This window comes from Triticum aestivum, chromosome 1D (assembly GCF_018294505.1).
Source record: "Triticum aestivum cultivar Chinese Spring chromosome 1D, IWGSC CS RefSeq v2.1, whole genome shotgun sequence".
NCBI lineage: Eukaryota > Viridiplantae > Streptophyta > Magnoliopsida > Poales > Poaceae > Triticum > Triticum aestivum.
In genome coordinates this window covers 368136658-368147279 of record NC_057796.1, presented here as the reverse complement: position 1 = coordinate 368147279, position 10622 = coordinate 368136658, and the positions used below count along the sequence as shown (strand labels likewise).

At 47.0% G+C, this 10622-nt stretch overlaps 1 protein-coding gene across 1 annotated transcript; it reads right to left on the bottom strand.

The window, feature by feature from the left end:
* Nucleotides 1-704: 704 nt before the first annotated feature.
* On the bottom strand, nucleotides 705-6731 carry LOC123159343 (uncharacterized). The gene is made up of 3 exons (XM_044577172.1): nucleotides 6580-6731; nucleotides 6273-6496; nucleotides 705-1014 (listed from the first exon to the last, which is right to left on the bottom strand). Exons 1-3 carry the CDS (start codon nucleotides 6673-6675, stop codon nucleotides 705-707), a joined length of 630 nt encoding a protein of 209 aa, XP_044433107.1. The 5' UTR covers nucleotides 6676-6731.
* Nucleotides 6732-10622: the final 3891 nt, after the last annotated feature.

The window sequence follows — 10622 nt, the reverse complement described above, 5'->3', positions numbered from 1 at the left end:
CGACAAAGGACCGCGCCGTCATCAACCCAGGACGGTGGACACCGAAAACATGTCGCAGTTCTCCAAATCCGGAGGGGACCCCTGCCGCTCGCCTTGGCTCGAAAGGCGCCGGACCGCTGGAAGATAGAATTGCTCACCCTAGAGCAAAGAACGGACACGGTTCCGGCCACCAAGGGGGATACTCAGCCCGACCTGTCGCTGCACGAAGGAAACCGAGGATATCCACACCGAGGCTCACTGATACAAGCACGAAGAGGAAAAACTGCACAAAGGAGCTGTCACTGAACAAACATACAGCGAAAAGAGATGGAGCACCACAATTGGAATTAGCTCAAGCCCACAGAAATCAGCCATGTTCGTGTCATTGCGTCGCGCAGTTGCTAGTGAGGACCCCTATCCCCTCCCTGCCCAAGGCAATGACGCCAGTCAAGCAGAAGCTGACCTGCAACTGAACAAATCAAGGAATGTCGAGCTGCACTAATTCAGAAACAAAGCACCACGTTCCATCTCCCTCGCCAAAGACGCAGCCACCACGATGCCCCACTGCACGCTCCCACCTTGCCCAAGACGGCACCTTCAAGAAGGAGGCGACGCACCGCGCCGTTGCCGTCCAGTCTAAGCAAGACAAGGGATTTCTCCCGGGAAGGAGGCTTGCAATTCTTCATCACCCGTCTAGATGGTAGAAGCAAGAGTACGCCCTCTAGCTACACAGCTTGTCCGTGTTGTTGTGCGGCAACAGGGTGGCCGATCGCGATCTCGTCAAGTCTGATCTCGCCTGCCAACGACGGCCCCGCCACGGCCCCCATGGTAGTAGTAGCACCAGCCGCCGCCGCGTAAAGCATGATGTAAGATATGATCCCCAGCACGGTGGCGACGATGCTCAGAATGGCCCCCATCATGAAGACGCCGTCCTTGATGGAGTGACACCCCCGACCCTGGCTAGTTTGGCGCGTCATGGGGATGTTCGCCGCCGCGCCTACCAAGAAGAACCGCTCCGCGATCAACGCCGTTATCCTGCACACACTCAACGCCAGCATGTTCATCGCCCGTTGGATTGGCCGTCACCTTGAGCGAACCCTCGACATGCCTGTCAGAAATGCATGCACTATGAGTACGGACGTTGTGGCACCCCGGCTCAGAGCGACCGGTTTACCCTGCATTGCCAGCCCAGAGATCATGTCTTCTGGCAACACACAACATATTGGTACAGAAAACAACCGCTTTATTGATGCTAGCGGAACAGAGTTCATATTACAACAGTGGTCGAGGCCAAGCGGCACACTCGGTGCGGCGGAACAATGTGTACATTATTTAGTGAACATAAAGGGGCCTCGACTTGAACAACTACGTGGCAGCGGAATAACGTCGTAGCGGAAGCTCCATATCACAGGGACACTGATGTGGACACGATCTAGACTCGAACAGCGCTCCTTTCCAACGAGACTTTCCTGAAATCTGGCATGACACGCCAGGTCAGTACATTGAATGTACTTGCAAGCTCACAACAAGCATAATCATAATGACAAACAATATCATGATATTTAACCAATTATTAATAATGCAACATTATATGTCAACATGCTGTGATCAAGCCCGAACGTCCCTCAGGACAGCTTACCAACTGTGATCATCTCTGGACCACAAACACACCACCATAGTGGTCTTTCTCAAGAACAACTCATGATCCTTACGGCGATCACAACCACGACCATCATTTGGTCCCAAATACCTCGATGGCCTTTCTGCCATCCATTGACAATGCAAAGTTCATAGCTTAGTGTGCAATTTTTATTAAACGTTGATTCATGGTGGGACCTAGTACGAGGTGTCCGTGACCGTGGACTCGGCTATCGATAGATTATACACTCTGCAGAGGTAGCACACTGTACCCACACCACGGAACCCATGGCCTCGCATTCCCATTCGGGTGGACCAACGGCATTCCGACAAAACCCCTCCATTGCCACAGCACTCTCCCGGCCACTCCGACCCATTAGTACAAAATAGGGCTTTCGTCACACGGCAATATTCACATTAGTCCCGGTTCAGTCACGAACCGGGACTAATGTGAGCATTGGTCCCGGTTCATGCGGCTAAGGCATTAGTCCCGGTTCACCTGGGCCCTTTAGTCCCGGTTGGTGCCACGAACCGGGACTAAAGGGTGCGATGCCCATTAGTCCCGGTTGGTGGCACCAACCGGGACTAAAGGTTAGTCCTTTAGTCCCGGTTGGTGCCACCAACCGGTACTAATGGGCTTTGAGGCATTAGTACCGGTTCATGGCACGAACCGGTACTAAAGGGCCCATCAAACTCTACCCCCCTGGACCGCCTTTTTAGTTTTAGAAAAAACAAAAGAAAATGATGGAAATGTCAATAAAATAAGTTTCCCATGTGATATGTGGTCTAGTTGTTGGGAAAATTAACAAATATGAATTTCGACTTTATTTGCAAAATCTCTCTGGAATTTCTTAAAATGGGCATAACTTTTGCATACGAACTCGGATGAAAAAGTTTTTTATATGAAAAATCATCTACTCGAAAAGTTACATCCGAATTTAACTAGGGAACCCCGTTAAACATTTTCAAAATCCTCAAAAACCTAACAGAAAAAAGATACGGGGCTTTCAAGATCTGGAGAGGCAAAAAAATTCAAAAAATTTCAAATTGTGGTCAAACTGTGGTCAAACAATGGTCAAACTAATTATTCTAGAATATTAGTGTTACTAAATAATTATTTCAGTTTTTTTGAATTTTGGTCAAATCTGGTCAAACAGTGGTCAAACAATGGTCAAACTAATTATTCCAGAAATATTACTGTTACTAAATAATTATTGTTTTTTAAAACAATAGTTTCAAACTCAAACAGTGAAATGTGTCACTTCATGCTCAAGCTAAATTCCTGAGGGTTAATAGAATTGACATCTTACTATTGTCAGGAAAACAACAAGTGCAGACTTGGAAACGAGGGAGAATAGAACCCGGAAGTTAAGCGTACTCAGGCTGGAGTAGTGAGAGGATGGGTGACCGTCCGGGAAGTTAGATGATTTGGAATGATGAGGGGTGATTAGAGATTAGAGGATAAATTGAGCAGCGATGAGGGGTGGTGATTAGAGATTAGAGGTTAAAATTATTCAGAAATTTGAAAATAAAAAAATAAAAAAAATCGCAAAAAAAAATTTCAAAAAAAATCATAAAATTTCCTTTAGTCCCGGTTGGCAACGTCCCGGTTGGTGTTACCAACCGGGACTAAAGGTGGAGCTCCAGGTTGCGTCCACGTGGACGGCCTTTAGTCCCGGTTCGTGTAAGAACCGGGACTAAAGGGGGGAAGCATTAGTAACGACCCTTTAGTCCCGGTTCAAAAACCACCAACTGGGACAAAAGCCCCCTTTTCTACTAGTGACCCAAATCCCCAACGGGCTGGTCCTGGGTGGCCTCGTGTCTACCAAAGACACCCCGACCACCGTCGTGGTCAAAACACTCCCACTCGGGGACTCGGTACCATAATCTCATCAACGAGCACACAAGATTATGTGTGCTTACCGGGCCAGGGCAAGCACGACATAATCTTCCCTAGATGGAGGCACCGACCAGAGGCCGTGTCAATGGACCGAATCAAGGCCTCCCACAAGGCAAATGTGGTTGCACTGAAAAGAAACTCGATTCAGCGGCACCATGATCCAGTCAACGGTCTATTCAAGTTGAATTATATTCAGGATTAATCTTTAAACTAAAAATGACCGGTGTCATAGCATGCCATGAAATGCAAAACAACACATGCATCACATATTGATAAAAATGACCGACGTCATCCATATGCACACCAAGCATAAACGTCAACAGCTCATATTACTCTACTTGCTCAAAATGACTCACAACTGAACCAAAATATTTTGCCACAAGTTTTATTAATTTCCTACGCAAGAAAGTAACTCCGATAAATCTTTCATATGTTTGATCAAAAAATATCATTATCAACAACTATTAAATTTTTTATCACTAAGTTGGGTTCAAACATTCTATAAGACAAGTAATATGATTAAACAAGTATTTAACAGAATATTTTCTAACAAATTTTTATCAATTTAAGAATGCAAACACAAAGCTTTACATAATTACTAACATGCATAACAAAATTATTTCTAACATCACCTCAAATAAATTTTAACTTGCTTTACCCACTTAAACTAGTTTCAACTATTCTGTAAATCAAGCATAACAACTGACCAATACTTAACAGAATATAAATAATTCAATAATTTTAAATGCATGGGTTAATCATTTCATTTAAGTGAGAAAATCACAAATATTGAAATGGAATCATAAAAATGTTGCTGTGGCTTGCCTTAGTACAGATGAGGTTCACAAGCCTCCTGGTGATCCTCAAGACAAGCCTCACCTTCTGAAAATAATTTTAAACACAAAAAGAGAATATCAAGAACACTTCTGAAATTCACCAGAAATTCTAAACAGCTCAGAAAAATCTCATCTTTGGTGAGCTGTTAGATTTCCTTTCAAAGAACACCATGCAAAAAGAATCATCTCATTTGGACTTATGGTTAAAAAGTTAAAATTGTTTGAAGCTCTCTGGAATATAAATGAATTTGAATAAAAAGAAACAGCTGGGGGGTGACGTCGAAGGCGTAAAGCCCAGGGGCGCCACCACTCGTACCGCTTCGCACGTGTACTGAGTGGCTGACTAGCGGGCCCCGCTAGTCAGGTGGGGGAAGAGGGAGAGAGAAACAGAGAGGGCCGCGGCTTCGCCGGAGCTCTCGCCGGCGACGAGGGCTCCTTGGCCCAAACGAGAGGGAGGGATTGGGAGAGGGGACGATGGCGCACCTGCCCGTACCTGTAGCGTGGCTAGGGGTGGTCGGACGGCGTCGGAAACTAGCTCGCAAGCGGAGGCAGAACGTGGAGGTCGCCGGAGTTGAGGAAGACGGCGAGCAGAGGTCACTCCAGAGGCTCCAAGAAGGCGAGATGGCCTCACCGGAGAGAGGCGGAGGCCTTGGAGAGGTCGCCCAGGCCTGGGAGGGGCTGGAGCTGCCGCGGCGACCAGAGGGGATTGCCGGCGAGCTCAAGCTCGGGGACGGCGGCCCGAGGCCTGCCCGGCCGGGCTACGGCTTCCTACTCGATCGTGGTGTGTGTGTGTGAGTGCTGGATGGTGCTCGAGGAGGCTGCGGGTGGCTCTATTTATAGGCGAGCGGCAAGGGTGCTTCGGGCTCCGCCGGTGGACACCTGTCCACGGCGCCCGGTGACGAGCGGCGTCAGTGAGAGGGGGAGAAGGCGACGGAGGTCACGCGGCCACTGTGGGCGAGCGGAGACGAGAACAAGATCAAAGGGATGGCGACGAGCACAGTGCGCTCCGCACTGTTGGGCTGGCCGGACCTTGCCCGTGCTCGCTGCGGCGAGCTCCGGCATCGGCGAGTGCCAGGGAGGAGTTAAGGACGTCGAGACGATGATGGTGGCGGGGTTTGGCATGGTTGGGCAGGCGGGGGAAGCGAGCACGCTCGAATAGAGCGCTCGGCGTCACCCAGAGCGCGTCGACACGCATGCCTGGCATCGTGGACACGCGTGGTCACCGCGCGAACTCTCTCCTCCAGTCAGCCTTCGTCCAAAAATCATGTCTGGCATGTTGTTCGTGGTAGTTTTGAAGTTCAGCACGGTTTGGTTTGGATCCAGGTGCAGTAGAGAAGGTTTTACAAGCCAGGTAAGTTTCTGGTCAGTAACTTTGTGATATTACTGTGGTCAAATGGCTGAGAGTTTGGGGCTGTGCTTTGGAGGCTAGTAATAAGTTACTAAGGTAAAGATGCACAAGACAGTTCAGGTCAAATGGAGCAAGTAAAATGGTAGTTGCTGTAGAAACCACCATTTCTGTCCAGAACAGAAAAGATTTTCTGTAGCAAAAATATTCCAAAAAGTGATGAAATATTTTTGCTCAGGGAGGTGCCCTAGGGTCCCTAGAATATGTGTGAATTATCTTAGAATTTTCTGAGCCATAAAAATTAGGGTTGCCTTGAAGCAAACAGATCTGGCTTAGGGTTTTTGAGAGAAAATGAATATTTTTCAATTAAGAAAAATATTCCAAAGGTTATTTTGTGGTGGATCAGAAGTGAAGTGATGGTTTGGAAAAGAAATGAACACTTGGGTGAAAGCCAAGGATGCCCAAGTGTTTAAGTCTAAATGAAAAGATTCAGAAACTCCAAGTTTAAAAAACTTTTAAATGAAATTTCAAGCAAATAAGAAAGAGCAAAAACCAGGCTGTCACAGAAGCTCGCCATGAAAGGACGCAGAGGGCGGCACCAATGGCCCGCTTGGACTTGGCAACGGCCTTGGACCTGGAGAAGCCGCCGCCCCGAGGCATGCAGCGGCCGCAGCAACCGCCGACGGCCGAGACGGTGATCTGGGCCAACAGTAGCAGGAGGGCCGCCAGTAACCCCAGCGCGTATGCCGGGTTGTCAGGGTACACGCACTCGTTGCTGTACACCTCAATGTCATTCCGCTGCGCGCCACGAGCACCGCAAGCGCGCTGGTCAGTTCAGTTTGCTTGAGATGGACGGAGCCACTACCAGTGTACATGCTTACCGTGAGCTTGGTGCCCTCGGCGATGAACCCCAGGACGGCACTTGCGACCCCAAACAATGCTACCACGACGGACAAGACGATCACGGTAATCTTCATTTCTCTAACAACTTCACGACTTCCTTTTTTGGTCCGTCGTCCGAGATAGTGACTGCGTGAGGTGATGGATGGGTATAAAAGCCATGATCAAATGTTCTGATGCTTATATAGAGGACGCTTATGAGGTCGGCCAGGCTATTAGGTTTTCCACGAAGGTGCCTTCACGCGTACTACTCTCTTGTCCGCAAGCATCGTCTCGCACCGGCTGGCGATGACCGCAAGGCTAAGGCTGACGATCGTACATAGTCGTATCCGAAAAGGATCATCTCACGACAAAGCCTGATTACGTAGACATCTAGCAACGCAGGACGTGTGCATCTGCCAAGTTAAATTGATGCTGCCCGCTGATTACGAGTGTTTTGGAAGCCGAGATATGCTGTGTACTGTACACTCACAGAAACAGGAAGGCAAAACACACACTCTTGACACCCCTCTATCTTGAATCTTTTCAAACCGGCCCTTCAAAACAACAATTGGCATTCCTTGCAGAGGGCCAAAACTCTTTCCTCCTCCAAAAGAATAGACCCCTAGCTTTCCTCCTCCCCATGTCGGCGCAGCCGCTGGTTCGCCCCATCTCCGATTGCCTTTGGGGCATGGAGGTGCGGAGGACCTCGGCCCTCCGCTGACGGGAGGGACCCTGTTTCGAATCTTATTAGGTTTAACGTCTTGATTGGGGTTGTGTTGCGGTGGCGGTGTCCTTATGTTCTATCCCCGTCCCAATGGTGCTCAAGCGTTATCGGAGGGTGTGTGAATGTGTGTCTCCGTCGGATCTCGTGGGGTTTGGTCGGTGCTGGTCTTCGGTGGATCTTTTTGAATCCGGTCCTCGTCTGCCTTTGTTTGGGTGTTTATAGATTTGATCCTTCTGATCTATGACTTTCTTCATCGCCGATGGTTGCTATGGTGCGCTAGTCTTATGGAGTTTTAGCACGACGACTTCTCGACTGTCTACTATAATAAGGTTTGCCCGGCTCCGGCGAGGGAGGGGCAATGACCGCGATGCGCCTTTGGCTAGCTCCAGTGCTTGTAGTCCTCACTAGGTGGTCCACGGACCTCATTGTAATTTTATTACCTCCATTGTTCTTTGTAGTGCCATGATTAAGGAGAATAGATTGGAAGTTTCTAATGCGAAAAAAACAACAATTGACTTTAACATTTTTGAAATGGGAAGGGACATATAAAAGGCTTTTTAAAAACCTTTTTTGGGTGACTTAGGAGTTCTTAAACAGCCCTTCAAAATAACAATCGGGCTTTAACATTTCTCGAATTAGGGGCCATATAAAAGGCTTTTGAAAACCTTTCTTGGGCGTCGTAGGAGTATACCTCGAGCTGGTTCCTCTCCCTGCCACTGTCCCGCACCCCCATCGATTCGGGGCTCCCGCTATCGCCTAATCGCCCCAAACTGTTTCGCTCCTCTTCAATAATCAATTCGTACCGATACCCGTCCCCACTCCCTGAGCAACCGATGCCACCATCATAAATGGCATACATCAACATGGCACATCCGCAGCCCCTCCTCACTTGTCCTCCCTCTCTCAAAGACAACCCCTTGCCCATCTTCCACAGACAATTCCTCTCCCTACCGCATCCTGCGCCCCAACCGTCGTCCCTACGCCGGTGTTGAGCGGTGCTGTGGTGCAAGTTTGACACTCCTGTTGCTCCTGTCGTGCTAGACGAAGGGTAAGAGGTCCCCCATGCGACCCCTCCTCCCTTCCCCGACCTTCACCGGTCATCCCTTCATATATTCCGTCGGCCACCAGGTGGACGCCGGCAAGAGTTTTGACCTTGTGCTCGCATGAAGAGGGGATTAACATATGTGACAAGAACAAGTGGGCTTTGCCTATTATTGTTTATGCAAAAAAGCCTATGATATGTCTCCAACGTATCTATAATTTTTGATTGTTCTATGCTATTATATTATCTGTTTTGAATGTTTTATATGCATTAGTATGCTATTTTATATTATTTTTGGGACTAACTTATTAACCTAGAGCCCAGTGCCAGTTTCAGTTTTTTCTTTGTTTTTGAGTTTTACAGAAAAGGAATATCAAACGGAGTCCAAACGGAATAAAACTTTCGCGATGATTTTTCTTGGATCAGAAGACACCCATCAAACTTGGAGTTGAAGGCAGGGGAGTCCCGAGGAATCCACAAGCCAGGGGCGGGCCCTAGGGGGGGGCGCCCTGAGGGCTTGTGGGCCCCTCGGAGCTCTCCTAACCCTAATTCTTCCTCTATAAATCCCCAATTATTCCCAAACGACCAGAAGCGTCCACCAAAATACTTTCCGCCGCCGTAACCTTCTATACCCTTGAGATCCCATCTTGGGGCCCTTTTCGGCATCCTGCCGGAGGGGCATTCGATCATGGAGGGCTTCTACATCAACTCTATTGTCCTTCCGATGAAGCGTGTGTAGTTTACCACAGACCTACGGGTCCATAGCTAGTAGCTAGATGGTCTCTTATCTCTCTTTAATTCTCAATACCATGTTCTCCTCGATGTTCTTGGAGATCTATCCGATGTAATATTCTTTTGCGGTGTATTTGTCGAGATCCGATGAATTGTGGATTTATGATCAGATTATCTATGAATATTATTTGAATCTTCTCTGAATTATTATATGCATGATTTGATATCTTTGTATTTCTCTTAGAATTATCGGTTTGGTTTGGCCAGCTAGATTGGTTCTTTTTGCAATGGGAGAGGTGCTTAGTTTTGGGTTCAATCTTGCGGTGTCCTCACCCAGTGACAAAGCAGGGGTAGCGAGGCTGTATTGTATTGTTGCCATCAAGGGTAAAAAGATGGGGTTTTCATCATATTGCTTGAGTTTATCCCTTTATATCATGTCATCTTACTTAAGACGTTACTCCGTTCTTTATGAACTTAATACTCTAGATGCATGCTGGTAGTGGTCGATGTGTGGAGTAATAGTAGTAGATGCAGAATCGTTTCAGTCTACTTGACACGGACGTGACGCCTATATGCATAATCATTGCCTTGGATATGGTCATAACTTTGTGCTTTTCTATCAATTGCTCGACATTAATTTGTTCACCCATTGTATTATTTGCCTTCAAGAGAGAAGCCTCTGGTGAAACCTATGGACCCCGAGTCTATTTTCCATCATATATTTTCAGATCTATAAACAAAAAAACCAAAAATACCTCGCTGTGTTTTATTTACTTTTACTTCGTTTTACATTTTAGTAATCTTTTATATATATCTCTATCAGATCTCACCTTTGCAAGTGACCGTGAAAGGATTGACAACCCCTTTATCGCCTTGGGTGCAAGTGTTTGATTGTTTGTGCAGATGCATAGATTGGGGACTTGCTTGTATCTCCTACTGGATTTGATACCTCGGTTCTTAACTAAGAGAAATACTTATCTCTACTTTACTGCATCATCCTTTCCTCTTCAAGAGAAAAACCAACGCAAGCTCAAGAAGTAGCAGCCTACACGTAGGAAATTTAAAGTAGCATAGCACCTCCAAAACTTCACATTGTTTCTAAATGCCAATTAAAACCATTAAAAATGCTCAAATTCTAGTGAGTCTGCTAGATTTGCTCTGATGCTTGATGGAGTAAAAAAATATGCATAATTTAGGCCCGAATGTCTCACATCACAACCGTTCGCCACCCTACATATTAGTCTAGCTACTCAATTTTTCTCGGCACTGTCTGGCAAACTTATCTACTACTCTCATATAATCTATGCTACCTTTCTTGAACTTGAATGACACATGGACGAAAGGGAAGAAAAAGCAGGTCTTGCAAAAGTGCAAGTATTATACGATCAGCTCCAGAGAAAATCTAGCCCTGTTGAGGCTCTGGTAAACTGCAGGCATTTTTGCGCACTTGGCTTAACCACATGATATCATACGACTAAGGGCCAGTTCTTTTCAGATTCTAGAAATCTTCCCACGGAATTCGAGTTCTTTCCAGAGATTATAGT